The sequence below is a fragment of the Dermochelys coriacea genome, chromosome 8, assembly GCF_009764565.3.
Source record: "Dermochelys coriacea isolate rDerCor1 chromosome 8, rDerCor1.pri.v4, whole genome shotgun sequence".
NCBI classification, from domain to species: Eukaryota; Metazoa; Chordata; order Testudines; family Dermochelyidae; genus Dermochelys; species Dermochelys coriacea.
In genome coordinates, this window is record NC_050075.1 from 73,606,732 (window position 1) to 73,629,235 (window position 22,504).

General features: G+C 39.8%; 1 protein-coding gene across 2 annotated transcripts; it reads left to right on the forward strand.

The window, feature by feature from the left end:
* Positions 1-664: 664 nt before the first annotated feature.
* On the forward strand, positions 665-22,271 carry ALG14 (ALG14 UDP-N-acetylglucosaminyltransferase subunit). Of its 2 annotated transcripts, none has more exons than XM_038412576.2 (4): positions 665-973; positions 6,024-6,175; positions 8,504-8,626; positions 21,837-22,271. In XM_038412576.2, exons 1-4 carry the CDS (start codon positions 832-834, stop codon positions 22,065-22,067), a joined length of 648 nt encoding a protein of 215 aa, XP_038268504.1. In that variant the 5' UTR covers positions 665-831; the 3' UTR covers positions 22,068-22,271. The 2 variants fall into 2 exon arrangements, with proteins under 2 accessions (XP_038268504.1, XP_043346465.1); XM_043490530.1 differs by lacking the exon at positions 665-973 and adding an exon at positions 1,205-1,661.
* Positions 22,272-22,504: the final 233 nt, after the last annotated feature.

The following is a 22,504-nucleotide window of genomic DNA, read 5'->3' on the forward strand; positions in this document are numbered from 1 at the left end:
GGCACCTTAGAGACTAACAAATTTGTTAGAGCATAAGCTTTCGTGAGCTACAGCTCACTTCATCGGATGCATTTGGTGGACTAATTAAAAACAGAACTGCAAGAAGGAAGGACATTGTTAAACCATTTTCTTGATTATTAAATTTCAGTGGCCCTAGTGCTTAAGCAGCAACTTCACCCACAGAGTTTCCTGGGTCAGGCCTACATCAGTTAGGGTATGACATTGCTTTGCAAATGTGAAGTGCTAGCTAGACATTATTATTCCTCCCCCTGAGCGCCCGCTAGCTAAAAAGGACTCCAAATTTCTTCTTAGCCAAGTGTGCCCTCGGACCCTGGGTTCAGTGAATACCGGCTGCTCCCATCTCTCACCTAGCTGATCCCACTCGCTCACATGCATCCGTCACCCACTGACTCCTTGTCAACCAGGGGAAGGTTCACAGAGCTTTTCACCAGCCCGCAACCAGGGCGGCGCGGCAGGGCCCCCGGCGCCTCACACCGAACCCTGGCCTCTAACCTCAGCTTCCTACTAGCTCACTGCAGGGGAGCCCGGCGCCCGCTTCCGCAAGGCGCGCTGGAGCCGGGGGGAGGGCGGCGGCGGGTCCGGTGCGCGGGGGGTGGGGGCGCAGCGGAGGCACTCACTGGGGCGCGCGCGGAAGGACCCGTGTTGACTTTCCGGGCGGCGGGGGTGGGCGGGAGAAGGGAGATGCTCGCTCGCCCCATGACGAAGCGCGTATACAGAAGCGAGTAAGTCTGAGCTGCTACGGCCCCCGTAGTTTTCGCGTCGTGTCTTCCTCGTTCTGGGGGATTCCGTGTCCGTCCCTGTCGGGCTTTTATGGACGCCCTCCCTGCCGCGCTGGGCGCCGCTGCCCTGCTGCTGCTGCTGCTGCTGCTGCTCACTGTGCGGCTTTTCCTATCGAGGCGGAACAGCAGCCCGCGGACAGCTCCCCTCAGCCTCCTGGTGGTGGCCGGCTCCGGTGAGTAGAGGCGGGCGCGGTCCCTGTCCGGCCGGCAGAGGGCAGCACAGCGCACCGGCAAAACTCCCAGGGGCTGTCGCCGCCGTGAACTACAGCTCCCAGCGTGGCCTCTGGTGCCCTCGGGAGCGGCGCATGCTGGGACGTGTAGTCCTGTGGGCGGCAGCTGGGCGGCGGGTATTCTGGGGCATGCTGGGACGTGTAGTCCTGTGGGCGGCAGCTGGGCGGCGGGTATTCTGGGGCATGCTGGGACGTGTAGTCCTGTGGGCGGCAGCTGGGCGGCGGGTATTCTGGGGCATGCTGGGACGTGTAGTCCTGTGGGTGGCAGCTGGGCGGCGGGTATTCTGGGGCATGCTGGGACGTGTAGTCCTGTGGGTGACAGCTGGGCGGTGGGTAGTCTGGGGCACGTTGGGAAGTGTGCTTGAGCCCCGTGCGGTGGTGTTGCTTGGAGCTGTCGTGTCCCCAGGCAACAGCTGTGTCCCGACATGGAGAGTGGGCCGGTGGAGCCTGGCTCCTGCGGCAGGGCGCCCGCCTCAGCAGGAGGGCCATAGAGAAGCAAGAGGCAGCTAAGGGTGGAAAGTGGAGTGAGGTCCAAGGGACAATATGAGGAAATCCGTGGAGTCATTAACAGGGATGCCAGGGTGATGCTCGGAGATGCCCCGGAAATTATGGGTCATGCTTCAGCAACCAGGTGGGCCAAAGGGTAAAATGCACCTAGGCTGGGAGGGAGGCGTTATACCCCACACTACAGCCAGTAATGCTATTAGTGCGCTGTTGTATGTTTCTGCTGTAATATGCAAGACCACTTCATCCACCACTAGGTGACAGAGTAGTATTTTATTATGTTAAGAGTAAAGGAGTACTTGTGGCACCTTAGAGACTAACAAATTTATTAGAGCATAAGCTTTCGTGAGCTACAGCTCACTTCATCGGATTCATTTGGTGGAAAAAACAGGCATTGGCATCCTGACAGCAGGATTGTCTGGCTATATAGACTCCCTCCTCAAGCCCTACATTACCAGTACTCCCAGCTATCTTCGAGACACCACTGACTTCCTGAGGAAACTACAGTCCATTGGTGATCTTCCTAAAAACACCATCCTGGCCACTATGGATGTAGAAGCCCTCTACACCAACATTCCACACAAAGATGGACTACAAGCCGTCAGGAACCCCCGATAATGTCACGGCTAACCTGGTGGCTGAACTTTGTGACTTTGTCCTCACCCATAACTATTTCACATTTGGGGACAATGTATACCTTCAAATCAGCGGCACTGCGATGGCCACTGCATGGCCCCACAGTATGCCCACATTTTTATGGCTGACTTAGAACAACGCTTCCTCAGCTCTCGTCTCCTAATGCCCCTACTCTACTTGCGCTACATTGATGACATCTTCATCATCTGGACCCATGGAAAAGAAGCCTTTGAGGAATTCCACCGTGATTTCAACAATTTCCATCCCACCATCAACCTCAGCCTGGACCAGTCCATACAAGAGATCCACTTCCTGGACACTACGGTGCTAATAAGCGATGGTCACATAAACACCACCCTATATCGGAAACCTACTGACCGCTATTCCTACCTACATGCCTCTAGCTTTCATCCAGATCATACCACACGATCCATTGTCTACAGCCAAGCTCTACGATATAACCGCATTTGCTCCAACCCCTCAGACAGAGACAAACACCTACAAGATCTCTATCATGCATTCCTACAACTACAATACGCACCTGCTGAAGTGAAGAAACAGATTGACAGAGCCAGAAGAGTACCCAGAAGTCACCTACTACAGGACAGGCCCAACAAAGAAAATAACAGAACGCCACTAGCCATCACCTTCAGCCCCCAACTTAAACCTTTCCAACGTATCATCAAGGGTCTACAACCTATCCTGAAGGATGACCCATCACTCTCACAGATCTTGGGAGACAGGCCAGTCCTTGCTTACAGACAGCCCCCCAATCTGAAGCAAATACTCACCAGCAACCACACATCACACAACAGAACCACTAACCCAGGAACCTATCCTTGCAACAAAGCCCGTTTCCAACTCTGTCTACATATCTATTCAGGGGACACCATCAGAGGGCCTAATCACATCAGACACACTATCAGAGGCTCGTTCCCCTGCGCATCTACCAATGTGATATATGCCATCATGTGCCAGCAATGCCCTTCTGCCATGTACATTGGTCAAACTGGAGAGTCTCTACGTAAAAGAATGAATGGACAAAAATCAGACGTCAAGAATTATAACATTCAAAAACCAGTTGGAGAACACTTCAATCTCTCTGGTCACTCGATTACAGACCTAAGAGTGGCTATCCTTCAACAAAAAAGCTTCAAAAAACAGACTCCAACGAGAGACTGCTGAATTGGAATTAATTTGCAAACTGGATACAATTAACTTAGGCTTGAATAGAGACTGGGAATGGATGAGTCATTACACAAAGTAAAACTATTTCCCCATGTTATTTCTGCCACCCACCCCACCCCCACTGTTCCTCAGATATTCTTGTTAACTGCTGGAAATAGCCTACCTTGCTTGTCACCATGAAAGGTTTTCCTCCTTTCCCCCGCCTGCTGCTGGTGATGGCTTATCTTAAGTGATCACTCTCCTTACAGTGTGTATGATAAACCCATTGTTTCATGTTCTCTGTGTGTGTATATCAATCTCCCCTCTGTTTTTTCCACCAAATGCATCCAATGAAGTGAGCTGTAGCTCACGAAAGCTTATGCTCTAATAAATTTGTTAGTCTCTAAGGTGCCACAAGTACTCCTTTTCTTTTTGCGAATACAGACTAACATGGCTGCTACTCTGAAATCTATGTTAAGAGTGTAACCTTTCCGTTGCTAGGATTGCAAAAATCAAGCTCCAACAGAGATGGGGCCCTTTGCGTGCTACCATGGTATACTTATTTATTAATATTATTGACATGTATCTCCTGCTGGGCTTGAGCTCTGGGGCTGTAATACAGCTTGGCAACATTACACAGATGTATGGGCAGCATGTGAAGTATAGGATGTGGAGGGAAATAATGTTAAATATGTCTTTTAGGACCTTGCTATGCTTTCAAGGAAATAAACACTAGCTGTATCACTTATTCTTAAGGCACAGAAAACTAAGTGTGAAAGACGCCCTCTACAAGGAAATGTGTGGTTAAGAACAGAGGGAATGGGCCTCTTTTGGAATGACAACGGAAGAGTACATAATACAACACACACAAATCTAAAGAGAAGAAGTAAGAATGTGGTAGCATCTTTTGCTCCATTTTTAGCTTTTTTTTTTACAAGCCACCTCCAGTGCATACTTAGGTTTTTTACTCATAATTTTTTTTCTTAAACTTCATTTTTGCACACTTTAAAAAACAAAAACAAACAAACAAAAACACACAAGATACATTATATCTGCTATGTGAAAATCACTCTCACATCAAACCCAGTGAAGGCTTAAGGTAATTTTAAAAATAAATAAACCACACTAATAAAGATACGTGATTGAGTTTGAACTGGGGAGCCTCCTCCTATAGTGTCACTATAATAGATTTAAATATAAAGATTTTAAATTTTCAATCCCACTACTGATCTAAGGAGATCTCCTTCAGAACACTTCCAAAATATACTGTGCAAAAATTTAAGTAAAATTGACAATTATGTGTTTTTGCCCAGGTGCTGAAATATGGGAGTCTAGATACCATTGTTTTTTTCTGTCAGTCTCCTGCCATGTATAAATGCCTATGGCATGCATCCTAATGGCATATATTGGGTGTTAGAGTCTTCCAGATGATATTTGCCACCAGTGAAAATGGACAACAGCTGCCAGAGTACAACTGGTTTTACTTACTTTAGTTTGGTCTACCTCTGCAATTCCATGGTAGAGTGAAAGTAACTAGGGCCCCAATCCTGCAAACACTCATGCACATGCTTCATTTGAGTACATAACTGTTTGCAAGATCAGGGCATAAAATAGTACTGTTCTAAAATCTGATCCTGCATGCCCTAAGGACAGGGAATTCCCGTCAGCTTTAATGAGTGTTGCACTTGCAGCTTACAGGAGTGGGGTCATATTCAGTTTCACTATTTAACTGGCTACCTGGGTTCTGTCTTTGCATATGAGCATAGTGTAACTGTGTGCCTGCTCCTCCTAAAAAGAGAGAAGAACATGCAGGAGGAAGAAAGGAATAAAAATGAGAGGTACCTACATTTTAAGACTGGTACCCAAAATTGTCATGTTATTAATGTATAAATGAGGTTACATATGTAGAGTCACATGAGGTTCTATTAACAGGAAAATTGACCATTTCAGGGATGATATGATAGTCCTCCAACTATTATAGTTGTCTTACCTTGACATACAGGAGTTGTTTTAACCATATTATTAAAATCACTTTACAGCCCAGTGAAGATCAGGCGCTAGATTAGTTACACTGGTAGAAGCTAGTGAAAAGCAGGTGGCAGGGAAGAGCTGGAGTGATACAAAGACATTTGTAATCACAGTATCCCACGTTGCTTCCAGATGTCCAGCATAGACCCAAAAGTGTTGGTGCTGGCTGGTAAGGGGATCATGACCTGGAATGGCTTGCATATGGTGATAACATGTCCAAGGCTTTAAGTCTGACCATAGCACATAGTTAAGACAGGTGTCAAACCCCATCCTCTCTGCAAATGGCAAGTGTGTGTAAACAGGTCAAGATTAAACTGTGCTATAACCAGAACAGTTGGCTCAACTGTATTTGTGACATATACAGGACATTGGAAAACCAAAGTCTCTACAATATGTCCTCTGTATGGGCCTGGTCCAACTCCCATTTAAAATCAGTGAGTCTTTAAATTAACTTCAGAGAGAGTTGAACTGTCTCCATATTACCTTAATCATCACAAACAGCCCCTAATTAAATTAAATTAAATCTCAGAGGAGGGTGAGTGATGCTAATATTGGCAATGTTTCTTAAAGGAAGAAGTGACCCCCAGCAGCATGTTTTCAAATGGAAGTTGCCAAATATTTCGTATAATAACTAGCTTCGATGGTTTTTTCCCCCCAGGAGGACACACAACAGAAATCCTGAGGTTACTCAGCAGTTTGTCCCAGTCATACTCTCCTAGACATTACATTTTTGCAGATTCAGATAAGATGAGTGAAGATAAAATACGTACTTTTGAACAAAAAAGAGCTGAAACTTTTGCCAATTCCCAGGTAAGTTAAATACATACTCATAAGAAAGCTTGATCAGTTGTACACAATATAGTACAGTAGAACCTCTGAACACCAGCATTACAAACTGACTGGTCAACCACACTCCTCATTTGGAATGGGAAATACACAATCAGGCAGCAGCAGATATCAAAAGAAAGCAAATACAGTACAATACTGTAATGGGCCACGGCAATGGCAAACTTTCACTACCTCTCCTTGCATGCTTTGGCAAAATAATTTAAAAAGTCACTAGATAATAAAGGGCTACAGCACTGATGTTTAAACTTACAGTTCTCCAGTCATCTGTTGTGGAACTGTCAGTTTGAACAATTTGATATCTGACTAACAATGAAAGGTTTTCTGTGTGCAGAAAAAGCAATTATAAATAAACACAACCTTATAAAATCATATTGGAGATGAAAAAGATCACTTGGTTCCTATCTGGTATATGAGCATGATATGCTGATTTCCATTAAAAGATTTATCAGATTTAAGTGCTTACTGTTATAGCTTTTGTATCATAGTAGAGGTGGAACATGTTACTGCAAGAATTTAATTTCTAAAACAAAAAATATACGTTGGGGGGCTGGTGGAAATCATAAGTTTAAAACTTTCTTAGTTAACCATGTGTAGGTAAGCTTTCTACGGTTTTTCTTAAGGAATGTCGTTTTTGAAAAGCATTCCATATAACTGTTGTGTCAAGTTCCCTCATACACTGTGGTAACTTTCATTTATTTATATGACACTGTGCAGTTCAGTGCTTTCGGCACAAGCCTCCCTTCTATACAATTCCATGTCAAGATTTAATACTGTCTATAGATGTTAAACAGAATGTTTTCACAAAGTGTCATAACACAGATGACACAAAATAACAGTATTTAAAGAAAAAAGTTTGTGACAATAATGCAAATTTGTATATCAAATGTGTAGCCACATTACAAAGTCTATTGGAATAATGCTATATTCTGTTACTTCTGCTGCTTTTTAACCATTCTTTCCAACCCTCTGTACAGAAACAGATCTCTACCCAACTTTTCTCTTTATCTTTAGTTTACTTTTTATTAAACAAGTAACTGTCTTAAAACTTGGTCTTTCCTGACTTCAAACCACCACTCATCAGGAAAACATGATTTTAGCTAAGACTGGTGTATTTAGAATGAGTGGAAAAATTATGGTTTCGGTGAGGAGATTACGAGCATTTCACTTCCAGGTCATCAGTTGGAATTCTGACAAGTTGATAGTGACTGAGATTCATTACCATTTGATGACTGTTTGGTGGCCTTCATGAAATGAGTTAGCAGCTTCTGGCCAGTTCTTAGCAAATAGTTGTCCACCTCACTAAAACTGCTATCACACATGGCACGTTTGTTTGGAGTTTCACTGGAGGACAATTTTTCAGTGTGCATAGAGACTGACTTTTGACCCATCTATGTGTTCTAGAATTGTTTCCATCAGGTCCAAAAGCCTACTAGCAAGGATGTGTGGAATCTAAATTCTGTTATTCATGTGTTATTTTGTTGTGTGTGGTTTTGGGGTGGGGGGCTAGGGGCGGAAGGACGGCGGAAGAGAAAAATAAATTTCAGATTCTGCAGGTATCTTTCTTGATTACTGAATGTTCTCTCTCCCCCTCCCTTTAATTTACTCGTTTCTAAAGAAATTTACAATATTACTTTTCTCAATTATTTATTTCTTTATTCAAACACTTTTTCTGTCAGTTTTGTTGCAGATCCATTCATTTAAAGGATAGGAATATCATTTATTTAATAAATATTTTTTGAAATCGTGATTAAAACAACAGAGTATGCTGGCCACTGACTCGTTAGATTCTCTTCTTGCTTACCACAGTTTTTACACTACTATAACTCCACTCCCCGTTTACACTTGCAAAAGTCAGAAAATTGTATCCGATGAGTACAAACACAAAAATGTCTTAACAATGCTTTGTATTGTCCACTAGGTGGGGCACTAAGTTAACATATTGCAGATGAAGTTGCTCCATATGTGTACTTTTATTGAGCTAGAAGTATTTTAAAGTAATGTGGGGTGGGATGGGATGGGGGAGCAGAGTTCTGGTATTGTTGTTCTGATATTCTGGTATACAAGACGTGTTGTTTTTACACCACCCCAAAGTGTACTATTCACTTTACACAGCAAGGTTCTTGATCAAAGGGTTTACACTCCAGATTTTAGAAATAACAAGTGCATGTAATAAGGAAACATACAAAATGAACAACAAACAAATGTTTTTATAGTAACATAGATATAAATGCTGTCACATATTCTGCAGAAGGAATGTAATTTATTTCAGTTGATCATACTCTCTTCCAGTTTACCCTTAATCGTATTCCCAGATGTCGGGAGGTGCACCAGTCTTGGAGCTCTTCAGTACTGACAACACTGTACTCCATACTTTACTCCTTTCCTTTGACTTTCAGACTAAAGCCAGATCTGGTATGTAAAACAAACCTTGTTAATGATGAAATGCTAATCTGTTCGAAATGGGAGTAGCTGTTTGGGATATCAAACCATTAATAAATATACGATGTGTGTACACTTAGGCTTACGGTCCTTACTCAAGTAAAACTCCCATTAAGAAGGGACCAAAGGATCAAGCTAAAATGGTATGCTAGAACAAAATCCATGCTCCTCCTTACCAATCCAAAATTCTGTTTCTAATTCACAATAGACTAAATTCTTAAACAGATAAAGCTGTGTAGTGCTTTCACTCCCTGCTATTTAACATGCCTATGATATCATCTACAGCGGCAACAGAATTTTGAACTGATGTCAGGGAAGATATTTCTCTGTAGTAGGATATCTGAGTAATACCCTGAACATGCTTAATAGAGAACCTTTGGCATTGTAGTAAGTAGCGCAGTTGTCAAATATGACACCGTGGCTTCACAGTCAGGAACTGCATGTTGGAAAGGACACCCTGCAGATTTCTTAATAGTCACTAAAAAGAAGGGAAGTGTTAAATTTTATTGTGGAAAATCTACAGTTGGACTCCATGGCTGGGGACCAGTAAAATATCTGTAGTCTGTGGCTGTGGAGGATAATAATTATTGACTTTAGCCCGAAATGTGGCTTAATTACTTATAGAATGATGTACGGCAAAGAATATTTTATGAAATTTGCCAAATTTAATTGACATACTATATGTAATTTTACATATTTTACAGTAAAATACAATCTTTGTAATTGGCACTTTCAGGTGTCAAATAAATGGTTGTCCCAGTTAAGGAAATTTCTTAGCAGTATATCATACATATTCACTGTAATGAATTACTTAGTGTACTAAGCACCTAAGAATATATTAAAGTAAGTTTAAATCTCTTGTCATCCATATTAGAATAGGGATGCAGCAGGAAACAAACATAGGGTTGCACATTAGAAACCTAGGATACCAAAGTATCCCTTTAGGTTTGCAAGGTAACTTGGTAAAAGGGAATTTGTAAGGTAACTCCCTTCTCTTCATGTATCAGTATATTTATGCCTGCATCTCTAATTTTCACTCCATGCATCTGAAGAAGTGGGGGGGTGGGGGGTTTACCCACGAAAGCTTATGCCAAAATACGTCTGTTAGTCTTTAAGGTGCCACCAAACTCCTCATTGTTATTGTGGATACAGACTAACACGGCTACCCCTCTGATACTTTAGGTTTGCAAGTAACTTAGAATACTTCATTGAAGCTCATTGCACTCCCTCCATCAAACTGATAGAAGCTGACACAGTCCAGGTTGCATTTGCTTCTTGATGGTTATCTTGGCAAGGAGTAGGAATGCAGTAGCACAAGCTACCTGCAGTCCCTGTTGTTTAGCCTTGAGAGTGGGTGTGGCCCATCTGGGCAGGGAAGGTTCAAACCAAACAGGGAGTCAGTACTTCACTTGAGCAGTACATGTTAGTAGGGTTCGGACTACATTTTAAAACTGCCCTCTGTTTCTGTATTTCTCTCTTTGGCACAGAGCCTCGAGGTACTTACTGGCAAATCTAGCTTCAGGTGCCCATTTACATGAACTTTTCAACTACATGTCAATTTATTCAATTTTAGAGTCACTGAAATTAATTACTTAGCCTGTTCCCTGGCAATGATCTCATTTAAGCAGATATGCCACTTATCAAAATGTAGATTAGATGTAACCTATTGTAGTAATTTTTTTCATTTGTCCTCAAATATGTAAATTCATGCTATTTAAAGCCAATATGTTTCTGTTACTATCACCCAGTGCAATTTAATAAATCATAAGCATTCACAATTTTGTCATTCTTGCATTTATGAATATATTTAGTAAAGATGCGCCCACCACAAAAATTTAAATTGGAACCAAACTTCCCCAAAGTTAGTGTGCTTGGATTCAGGGTTTTGGTTCTGACCCATCTCTAATATAATCTTCAGTTATCTAGTATAGTAATTCTAAATAGCATTAAGATTAAGTACATATGCAGTACACTGCAACAAGATAGTTTCTGTAAATCAGTGGTTTTCAACCTCTCCAGACTACTGTATCCCTTTCAGGAGTCTGATTTGTCTTTTGTACCCCCCAAGTTTCACCACTTAAAAACTACTTGCTTACAATATCTGACATAAAATTACAAAAGTGTCACAACACACTATTACTGAGAAATTGCTTACTTTCTCATTTTTGCCATATAATTATCAAATAAATCAATTGGAATATAAATATTGTACATACGTTTCAGTTATAGTATATAGAGCAGTATAAACAAGATATTGTCTTTATGAAATTTTAGCTTGAACTGACTTAGCTAGTGCTTTTTATGTAACCTGTTTGTAAAACTAGGCAAATATCTAGATGAGTTGATGTACCCCCTAGAAGACCTCTGCATACTCCCAGGGGTACATGTACCCCTGGTTGAGAACCACTGCTGTAAATGATCTGTTTATGGGCCTGATCCTGATCTCATTGGCTTAATTAGTCCAGATAAGTTTGTGTCACAGCAAACCTCACACGCAGTTTAAATAAAACAGAAGATCAAGGAGAAGTCATTGTGGAGCACCCTGCTGTTCTCTCCACACATCAATTAAAAAATAAAAGCAAAGAAAAGATAAAGTGCCTTTTATCCAAATTAAACAGACAGCCTGTAGGAGATCAGAGTAATGAGTGCATTAGGAAATTTAATGAGTATCTATTTTATCGAGTTATCATTCTGAGTGAAATTGACTGGAAAAATCTAACTGAGCAGCTTAATATGCTACCAAAGGAGCCGACATGGAAAATCATATGAGAAGAACACTGTGAAGTAACTAACTGTTATATAATTCAATTGATCCTTTGTTTGTAAGAGGAACTTCATATAACGGTGACATTTGCTGGTAGAATTGTCAGAACTTGTTCAAAATTGCTAATCTATTGATAGTTTAGTATACATGTAATGCTTTTAACATTTAAAAAAAAAAGTCTGTCGTGATAAAATGAATAATAGTTTAAAGAAAGAGTACATCTTTGCCAAGGTCCATAAGCCCTCTGCACTGAAATCCTACACAGTTTTATTTATTAAGAAAATTTAAGAACATTGTAAATTTTTAAACAGCATACATCAGTGATCACTTCAAAATATGTGAGAATAAAAGTTAGAGTGCTTGTAAAGATTATAGAATAGTTATGAGGGCAAAAATAGAGACTAAAATACCTTTTTTGCCAATAAAAATATTCTAGATGTGTAGTACGTGAAACAATTGCTTATATTTAATTTTCCTTTGGTGAAAATGTGGTTAGTGGACCCCACCTCCCTACATTCTTGGCAGAATATCATGTTCCTTACTTTATAAGACTTAGGAGAGGGGGAAATGAATACTAGAATTGAGTTGACAGCATTTGTGTAAAATTTCTGATATAAAAATCAGCACCCAAATATTACTTTGCTTAGTGTTCCAAAATTTATCAGATCAAGTCAAGAACCAAGTATTTGTAACACTGGAAGCTATAGAGACTTTAGGTTTTATCAGTGTAGGCAAATATTTTTCTGCTGTACTTTTTCTTGGGAAAAAGGAGGAGTTAGGAATACTTCTAAACCATTTATATATAGGAATGACTGATCCTACAAATCCTTGTGCACCTAAAACCCCTCTTGCTTCAGTGGAAGTTTTTAGGAGCATGAGGAATGCAAGATCTGGCCTTCGTGAAGTGAAACGTGTCCTGGGCATCAGAAAGTCCCAAATGCAGCAGAACTGCTGCAGTTCCACTCTTCAGTAGGTGGAGAACAAGGAGAATCCTGCAGTGAGCTCCCTGTGTACTGCAAAGGCAAGCTTTGCAGTGGGTAGACTTACGATGGCATAACTAGTGGGTCCATGGACCAAAAAAACCATAAGGGACGCAGCAGACTCAGCTGCACTTTTCAGAGTTGCAGCCATGTTAGTCTGTATCTGCAAAAAGAACAGGAGTACTTGTGGCACCTTAGAAACTAACACTTGTGTTATGTGCCTTGTCCCTTAGTTGTGGGGAGGATAACATCTCCTTTCATACCTTGCCTTGGGCTCATGGCAAAGCCCTGTAGTTTGTGCTTTGTGTTAGGGAGCAGAGTTCAGCATCCTATCCTGAAGTCATTAGGAGTTGATGATGCTGAACAATTCTCAGGAGGCCTTTCCAGCTCAGGTGCTTGGTTTTTAAAAAAAAAAAAAAAAAAGCATTTTTCGTAGATTAGGTCTAATCCTTTTCAGACAGATTCGGTGGCTAAGATTTTCAAAAGTGACTAGTGATTTTTGTTGTCAAACTTGAGACATCTTAGAGGGGCCTGATTTTTAGAGCACAGTGCTCATCGTTTTTTGAAAATTACATCCCTTTAAAGTGTTTTATCAACCAAAATCACAAGTCAAATCTTAACCTATATTCTCCAAATCTTAACCTATATTTTTATATCCAAGTACAATACCTTAGAAATAATTAAGCATTGTAAGATGCCCAGTTCTTAAGCTAGTTAAGTTCACCATAACAAACGTAGATAAAGCCTCACACAATGAAACTGTATATGAAAGGAGACCGTTATTTCACTTAGCTAAGATTTTTCCATTCTCTGTATTATGTTCAAAATGTCTTAAGTTCACAGTACTTGAGCAAGTTGCTATGATGGACAATAAGTTATTGTTCCTTTATATCATGATTCTCATTAGATCTTTGTGGTAAGCCTTTCCTATTTTTCACTTTTTAAACAAGTGCACTGTGTGTGATTCTGCTAGTAAGAGGAATCTAATAACTTGTTTTGTGTGCCAAACATTCCGCCACCCCATAGTTTGTCCGGTACTGTACTGTTTTTATATTATGTCTCATCTATTATTATCCTTTTTTAGATAAGAAACACTTAACATGTATAACAGAAACCAAAGTAGGAAAAGGAAAAAGGTCAGCTGTGTAAGTTGCACAGTATATAAAAGGAAGGAAAGTTTAACCACAGAAAATTAAGTCTAAGCTCTCTTCCAGGATTTACTAAAACATGGGGGAGTCTTCTGTTCTTTGTTTAATACTTTACACATATATAGAACTTTTCATCTTCAAAGCACTGGGGAGCAGTCGGGGCAGAAAACCTAACTGGCTTCAGGACTGAGCTTGATAAGTTTATGGAAGGGATGGTATGATGGGACTGCCTACAGTGGCATGTAGCCCATCGGCGGCAAAAACCAGTAGCAAAAATCCCCAACGCCCAGAGATGGGACACTAGACGGGGAGGGCTCTTGAGTTACCTGGGAAAGAATTCTCTGTAGTATCTGCCTTTTGGGTCTTGCCCATATGCTCAGGGTCTAACTGATCATCATATATGGGGTTTGGGAGGAATTTTTCCCCAGGTCAGATTGGCATAGACTGAGGGGTTTTTTTGCCTTCCTCTGCAGCATGGAGCACAGGCCACTTGCAGGTTTAAACTAGTGTAAATGGTGAATTCTCTGTAACTTGAAGTGTTTAAACCCTGATTTGAGGATGTCAGTAACTCATCCAGAGGTTTGGGGTCTATTACAGGAGTGGGTGGGTGAGATTCTGTAGCCTGAAATGTGCAGGAGGTCAGACTAGATGATCATGATGGTCCCTTCTGACGTTAAAGTCTATGAGTCACTTTACCATTGTTGACCAATTCTTACAAAAATATTACCAATGACATAACTCTGGTCTCCCGAGAGAGACAATGTCAGGGTTAAGGTTAGAGCTAGGTTCCTGGCTCCCAGTCCTATGATCAGCCTCTAGATTTAACTTCTTTCTACGTATAAATCTATCTCACTCATCTTCTGCCTCGTGAAAATAATTAGTGTTTTACTTTTCCTCACATCACATAGTTTTATATGTAGCATATCAATTGCTATCTTATGAACATGTTTATATGCATATAACAAAAGTCACACTTAACTACCTCAAAAATACCTTTTTCAACGTTTCTGATCCATGCTAATGAAAGCCACATTGAGAATTGTGTTTTTTAAAGTTCAATTGTAGGATTGTTGTCAAGCAAGCATATGTATATACAGTTTTTAGGTTTTATTATCTTTTTTTCTCCTTGGAAGGTTTACTTTTTGCCCACCCTAGTCAAAAGAACTTCTTAATGCTATTTTTTGTAAGCTCCACATATTGTAATTTGCTGTTACATATTATAAAACTTTTTATTTAAGTATTTTTATACAGCTCCCAACAGTACAGCATATGGGTGCCTCAGATAAAAACATGCAGTTAAAATAAGCTGCATACAATAATACTACACACAAATGGTAGACAGACTGCAGCTGCTTTGGGACAGTGGCTGCCTTCTCTAGTGAATATCTGTCTTCTGAAAATTAATTCCAGAATCTGGTTAGCCAGTTGCACCTTACAGTGGGCCCTAAAGGCCACTAAACTTTGGCTCTGGTGATCTGTTTGAAGTAGAGTTCCATAAGTGAATGTGAAAGTCCTCCACTGAAAAATGCTGTGGGCTAAGAAGTTTGGTCACTTTCAGTCATTTTAATTTCTTGATCTCATTGAGGATCCTGGTTTATTTTGGTAATTCTCTTCTTTTTCTCCATGGAAACTGTTTTTTGGCATTTCTTACCAATCCTCCTTTGAGAATACTGAGACAAGCAACTAAACACTTTTAAAGTAGTCCCTGTCTGTCAGTCTATAACAATTTAGTAATATTTTTAAAGGCCCTATTTTTTTCTTGCTGACTTCTTATTCCTTTTGTACTTGAAACTTTTCTTACTATTTCTTAAATGAAGCCACAAAGGCTTTTTTAGAAAAAAAAAACTGGAATTTTGCCTTTTTTGATTTTTTCTTATGTAGAAAAAGAGGATCTCCAGGATTTTTTCCCCTTTGTTTCTTATTCCCTTCCTTACCTCCCCCCGCACTTGTTTTTTACCTTTAGAATATCAAGAATGTGAATTTGGGACTTCCCTAGTGTTGCTGGAGGACCATGGGAAGATCTCAGAAGTTTATTGTGAGCTTTCACACTTTAACTGAAGCGGCTGTGGTGTTAAAGATTCAGCAAATATTTCTTTTTCCCCCAAACACATCAATTTGCTATTGAACTGTGTCAACAAAATCAAGGAGTTTTTAAGTAATCTTACAAAGTCTGTTCTCTGCACAGATCCTCAGCTTTCAATCTCTTGGCTCTTCAGAGATAAGTCTGTTTTTTTTTTTCAGTAATTCTACAGTTTTCCAATCTAAATAGGCCCTACAGATATTTCTAATATAAAAACTAAAACACAACAGAATTTAAAAAAACAAAACAAAAAAAAACATTCAGGCCTCCAATGTTAATTATAATGAAGCAAAAGACCCCGGCCCATTGTTTTTCCCTTTAAACTCTTGTTAAATTGTCCTTTAATTTTTATTGTCCAGTGATAAGGTTTCACTGCAGATGAGTAATGCCATGTCAAAATTAGCATTAAAACAAAGAACCAATTGACAGGCCTTTTTCATTTATAATAAAAAGATAGAGCATGACATTGCTTTATCCATCCATGAGGATACTTTATCCATCCATGGATACCGTTTCTCAAGGTTAAAGAGCAGTATTTCCTCTGGATCTCTTGCTGTTTTGGTGCACTGGCATGATGTAATGAGTTGTGATAGTTACCTATTTTACGGTATTTAATAAGCAGTGATCAAATTTATAGAAGTGAATATCTGACTTGTCATTAAGATTTAACCCTTTCACCCTAGCGTGCATCTTTTTTATAATAATCACTATAACATTAAAACTATATTAGGTACTTTACAGACAAATTTGAAGACAAGGGGTAAAATTTTCATAATTTTCAAATTTTCATAAGTGCCTAAGTCCCATTTTCAAAAGTGACTTAGGAATACAAGTCTTATTGACTTTCAATGACAGTTCAGCTTTTAGGGTTAGCTTTTTAAAGATATTTAGGCACCTGTACATTGAGTTAGCTTTGAATCACCCTGGTGGCACAAAGATGTCTGGAATCTTTGGGTGGCACAGAGCCACTATAGCACTCTTCTGCCACCTCCACTCCCATCCTAGTTAATTGTGCAAGCAATGAACTGGGAAATGGAGACATGGCCAATGCTTTCTTAGGCCTGGCTTATCCCCAGTTGCTATAACATCCCTTGGGGGTCCATTATCAGTCAGCATAAATGAGAAAAGCCTGAAGCCTGCTCTAAGTCATAGGCCATTTTGGAGAAGCTAAATGAATTATTTGCATCAGTCTCCACTGTAGAATATGTGGGGCAGATACCCACATCAAAGTTATTCTTTTGGGGCAACAAATTGGAAGTACTGTCACAAACTGATGTGTCAATAGAAGAGATTTTAGAACAAATAAATAAACTGAATAGTAATAAGTTACCAGTACCAGATGGTATTCACCCATGAGTTCTAAAGAAACTAAAATATGAAATTGCAGAACTGCTCATTGTAGTATGTAACCTAGCTCTGAAGTTAGCGTCCATACCAGATGACTGGAAGGTAGCTAACATAATGCCAATTTTAAAAATGGGTTCCAGGAGAGATCCTGGCACTTACAGTCCAGTGAGCTTAGCTGCAGTACTGGGCAAATTGGTCGAAACAATAGTAAAGAACAGAATTATTAGACACTTAGACACGATTTGTTGGGGAAGACACAACACGGCTTTTGTAAAGGGAAGTCATGTCTCACCAATCTATTAGAATCCTCTGAGGGAGTCAACAGGTATGTGGAGAAGAGTCATCCAATCAATATAATGTACTCGGATTTTCAGAAAGCCTTTGACAAGGTACCAAAGGCTATTAAGGAAACTAAGAAGCCATGGGATAAGAGGGAAGGTTTTACCTCACCACCTTGTCTCTCTAATGTCCTGGAACCAACATGCTAAAAACACCACTGCAAATTAATGAAATTATTCAAGATTGTTATCTCCTTGCATTCTGCTTTGGACTTAAAGAGGGCTCTCTTAAAACTAGGTGACCAGGCAACAAAATGGCAGATGAAATTCAGAGTTAAGTGCAAAGAAATGCACAGTGGAGGGTGAATCCCAGCTATATATATATATATATATACATACACACAATGATGGGGTCTAAATTATCTGTTACCACCCAATAAAGAGCTCTTGGAGTCACCGTGGATAGTTTTCTGAAAACTTCTGCTCAAGGCACAGCAGCAGTCAAAAAGGCTAACTGTATGTTTGGAAAGGGATAGAAAATATAATGCTACTATATAAATGTGCCCACACCTTTAATATTGTGTCTAGTTCTGATTGCCCCCTCTCAAAAAAATATAGTGGAACTGGAAAAGATTTAAAGACGGGCAACAAGGTGATCAAGGGTATGGAACGGCATCCATTTGTGGAGATACTAAAAAAATTAGGGCAGTTCAGTTTAGAAAAGAGATGACTAAGGGTGGGATAAGATAGAGGTCTATAAAATCATGAATGGTGTGGAAAAAAGTATTACTTACATTTTCATGTTTCAGAGTAGCAGCCGCGTTAGTCTGTATTCGCAAAAGAAAAGGAGTACTTGTGGCACCTTAGAGACTAACAAATTTATTAGAGCATAAGCTTTCGTGAGCTACAGCTTACTCATGCATCCGATGAAGTGAGCTGTAGCTCACAAAAGCTTATGCGCTAATAAATTTGTTAGTCTCTAAGGTGCCACAAGTACTCCTTTTCTTTTTACATTTTCATGCAATAGAAAAAATGGGTCACTTGATGAAATTAACAGGCAGCAGGTTTAATACAAACAAGAAGAAGTACTTTTTCACACAATGCACAACTAACCTGGGGCACTCATTGCCATGAGATGTTGTAATGGCCAAAAGTATAACTGGGTTCAGAAAAGAACTGGATATGTTCAATGACTATTAGCTAAGATGATCAGGGACGCAACCCTGTGCTTGGTGCAACCGTAAATGTCTGACTACCAGAAGCAGGGAATGGAAGATGGGTGGATCACTCCATAATTGCCATGTTCTGTACACTTCCCCTGAAGCTGTGTTGGTGACAGGATACTGTGCAAAATGGACCATGGTCTGACCCAGTATGGCATCTTTTATGTTCTTATGCCAGGAGCTAGTCAAGCAACCGGACAGCCTCAGAGTTGAGTGCACAGTTGTCTTCAATTCACTTTGTACATCACCTCCAAGTTATGATGAGCATTTCCCTGACATGGAGCAGAATCTATCCCAGAATACAGAAAAGCAATGAATTTCTCTGATGTTGTCAGGCTCACAAAGAGCAAACTCTGTGGAATTTTCTAACAGAAATAAAAGAGCAGTAGCTATTGATAGGCCTTATGCAAAACAATTTTGCATTAATTTTTCAAATTTCTACTAAGGTTGTAGGGGCTTTGTTGTCCTCCTTTTGATTACTGAATTTTATGAACATCAGAATAGCTGAAATATGTAATTAGAGGTATAAATTGGAAAAATAAACTAAGTAAATATAATAACTCACAAGTTCTCTGCTTTTGCTGGTTTTTGTTTTAGCCCTTTGCTTGACATTTAATCTTTGTATGGCTGTGAGCTGTTTTCTGTGTTTTAGCTAGTAAATGTCATTCATTCTAGTACATTGTTGCATTCACTTGCACTAAAGCAGCTTTCATTTGCAGTGGCTGCATGTGTCAGTTCACTCTGTGCTAGTTTTGGGGAGGGGGAGACGCCAGGTCCAGCTCGATGCCTTTCAACAGCCATAGAAAATGCCTAAAAACAGGTAAAGCAGTATTAAGCCAAAGTGATCTTGGACTGTTTCTCTGCCGCCCTTAGGATTCTGAACAGCAGAGATGAAATTAACCAGATTATGCTGCTGCTGCAATGCTGTGGGCTAGTCTACACTGGCAATGCTAAAGTGCTGCTGTGGCAGCACTTTAACGTGGCTTGTTTGGTCGTGGCGCAGCGATGGGAGAGAGCTCTCACAGCACTCTACAAAAATCACCTCCGGGAGGGGCGTAGCTACCAGCACAGGGAACGCAGCTCCCAGCTCTGGTGCACTGTTTATATTGGCACTTTACAGCGCTGAAACTTGCTGCGCTCGGGGGGGTGTTTTCACACCCCTAAGCAAGAAAGTTGCAGCACTGTAAAGTGCTAGTGTAGACAAGCGCTATGTCTGTGTGCAGACTTAGGAAGAAAGTATCTGTTTACACTTAATTCACATTTGGAAGATTTCTTTGTAACCATTAGGGGGTAGAATATTTTTTAAATGAAAGCTTAAGTTTTGCCGACATTATACTTCAACGTTCATTCTCAACAGCTTGGAGAGTGGATTTTCAAACCTTGGCATAAGTACTCAATATCTAGTGCAGCAGCTGCTTTGAAAATACAGCATATTATTTTGATTTTAAAAATCTAATATGTAGAATTGGTCTCAATTGACTCTCATCTTAACCAGATATGGGCTAGTATGAAAAGAATTGCACTGTAATTTTATTATACAAATATATTGGTATTTTGTTAATGTTGACATGTAACAAAAACATTTCATGGTTAATTGGGGCACTGCATAATACTCAGTACTTCTGACTTATTATTTCAAAGATTTACAGAGTATAAAAAGTGTTACCCATTAAACTGTCTTTCCCCGTTGTTAATAAAGTTTAATGAAACTCAAATGTGAATAATTAATTTCTGTAAGAACCACACTAAAAAGTGACATGAATTTATTTTGCATATAAGCTTGGTGGCTGTTGATTCCCACGAGAAAATGTTGTCCTAAACTGTGTCATCCAAAGACTCCCAGATGTCTCTCAAACTTACTATATATAACTTTCTACCCAAAAAAGTCTTTAAGAGTTGGAGAACTGGGAAAACAAAATTTAAATGTCTAAAATAAGTATATTTCACACAAAGTTTAATGGTCAGATCCTGAGAGTGCTGAATTAATGGGAGTTGCGTGTGTTTTTAATTAGTTTTGCTGACTGGAGCAGGGGACAGGGAGCCAAGACTCCCAGGTTCTGTGTTCCTGGGTATGGGACAGCTGTTTGATCTTAGCCAAGTCAATTTTGGCCAGAATTTTCACACCTGAGTGCCTAAAGTTTGGCACCTAAATATCAATGTGGTGTGAGAAATGCAGGACTGAGTCTATAACACAAATTATGTGACCCTATTATCTAAAATTATTCCTATTTTATATTACATCCCAGGGAAATAAAGTTGTTTTAGCCATAATAAAACACAGTGTCTCCATTATTTACCAAACAATCTGCAACTGTTCCAAATGTGCTGATAACAGTCTCATTCAGTTTGGTAACCCTGACCCCTGCCCCTGGAATCAGGCTACTTTTACTTAGGAAACTAATGGCTAGCCTACACTGGCAACGCTAAAGCCACCTCCACAAGAGGAGCGGTTCCCAGCGCTGGTGCACTGTTTACATTGGCGCTTTACAGCGCTGAAACTTGCTGCACTCAGGGGGGTGTTTTTTCACACCCTTGGTCAAGAAAGTTGCAGTGCTGTAAATTGCCACTGTAGACAAGCCCTTAATGTGGGTTAGATGCCTAAAGGCATCCTAGTTTGAAAATGTTGGCTTAAACCTCTCTGTGCCTCATTTTACAATCTGTAAAATAGAAATAATCTTTATTTCATTAGAGTAATTAATGTTTGTAAGGCACAGAGCCTCTGATGACAAGTGCAAAGCATTATTATTAATTATATGCATGTAGCTACAAAAGATCATAATGGTAACAAGTTTTGGTAAAAGCTCCCAAGTGCTTACTAGAAAACCCCCAATAATTCAGCAGATCAGCTAAAAAGCCTTGATAAAAGCCCCAATTCAGCAAAACATTTAAACATGTACTAAGTGTTTTGCTGACTCAAGGCCAAAATTCAGGAGGTTTATAACTATATTGCCAGTTTCAAGAAATTCTAATTAAACTCTTCAGGCTTTATTTGTCCTAAACCCATGCATGGAACTCCTGTTGTCATCAATGAAAGCTCTGCCTGAGGCCAGCATTTGACTCCTATGCTTTGCTAGTAGTGTTCCTGAAAGCTATTGAATTTTGATCCCTACACAAAAAAGTCCCTTCTAGGAAAGAAGCAACATCTCCCACCTTCCCACAACATTTGATATTTAAAATATGTTTTTTTGGCAGCTGTTTGTTTTCTTGTAAACCTTACAGTAAATTTGCCTTTGCTTTTTCTTTAGTTTTAATAAATGTCTACGTTTTATAAAAGTAATAGTTTATGGAAACATCTAAGATCTCTATACAGTATAAGAAAATCTGATATTTGACTTTTGTTCTTAAATATTTTGTTTCTCTTAGATATTGTGCAATGGACCAGGAACATGTGTTCCTGTCTGTATATCTGCCCTTCTTCTTGAGATACTGGCGCTAAAGAAAGTTATCATTGTATATGTAGAGAGCATCTGCCGAGTGGAAACTTTATCCCTGTCTGGAAAAATTCTTTACTACTTTTCGGATTACTTCATTGTTCAGTGGCCTGCTCTGAAGACAAAATATCCCAAGTCTATATATCTTGGTCGAATAGTGTGACAACAAAAGACAAACTTTCTTTATAATGAATTCATATTTCTGCAGGTAGCTCCTCTTAATAGTTAAAGGAATATATTTATTTTTTCCACAGGTTCTTGATTTGAGATTTATTGGTTGTTGCAAACTAAATGTATAAGTCAAACAGCCAAGACTTGAAAGCCAACTGCAATAAAGAGTTACATTAAAAAAAATTATTTCTGCATATACATTTATTGCCATCATGTGGATTTATTCACCAGCTTCCCTTCACACTTGTAAGGGAATAGCATTGAATCGTCTCAGTCCCTGGTTTCAGCTAATTGTCTTGTGACATAAACAGGAAGATCTGTCTACAAATAAATATGAGAGTTTGTCTGAATTGTAACATTTCCTATAAGAAAACTTTCTGTAGTATTCTAAAGGGTAAAAAACATGGTCTTGTTCTAATACAACAGACT

What these genes read in the sequence shown, in the direction of transcription:
- ALG14 (XM_038412576.2), top strand. Translation starts at nt 832, where the DNA reads ATGGACGCCCTCCCTGCCGCGCTGGGCGCCGCTGCCCTGCTGCTGCTG. An exon ending in CCTGGTGGTGGCCGGCTCCG is followed by an intron (nt 974 to 6,023) that starts GTGAGTAGAGGC and finishes TTTTCCCCCCAG; the next exon opens with GAGGACACACAACAGAAATC. An exon ending in AAACTTTTGCCAATTCCCAG is followed by an intron (nt 6,176 to 8,503) that starts GTAAGTTAAATA and finishes ACTCTCTTCCAG; the next exon opens with TTTACCCTTAATCGTATTCC.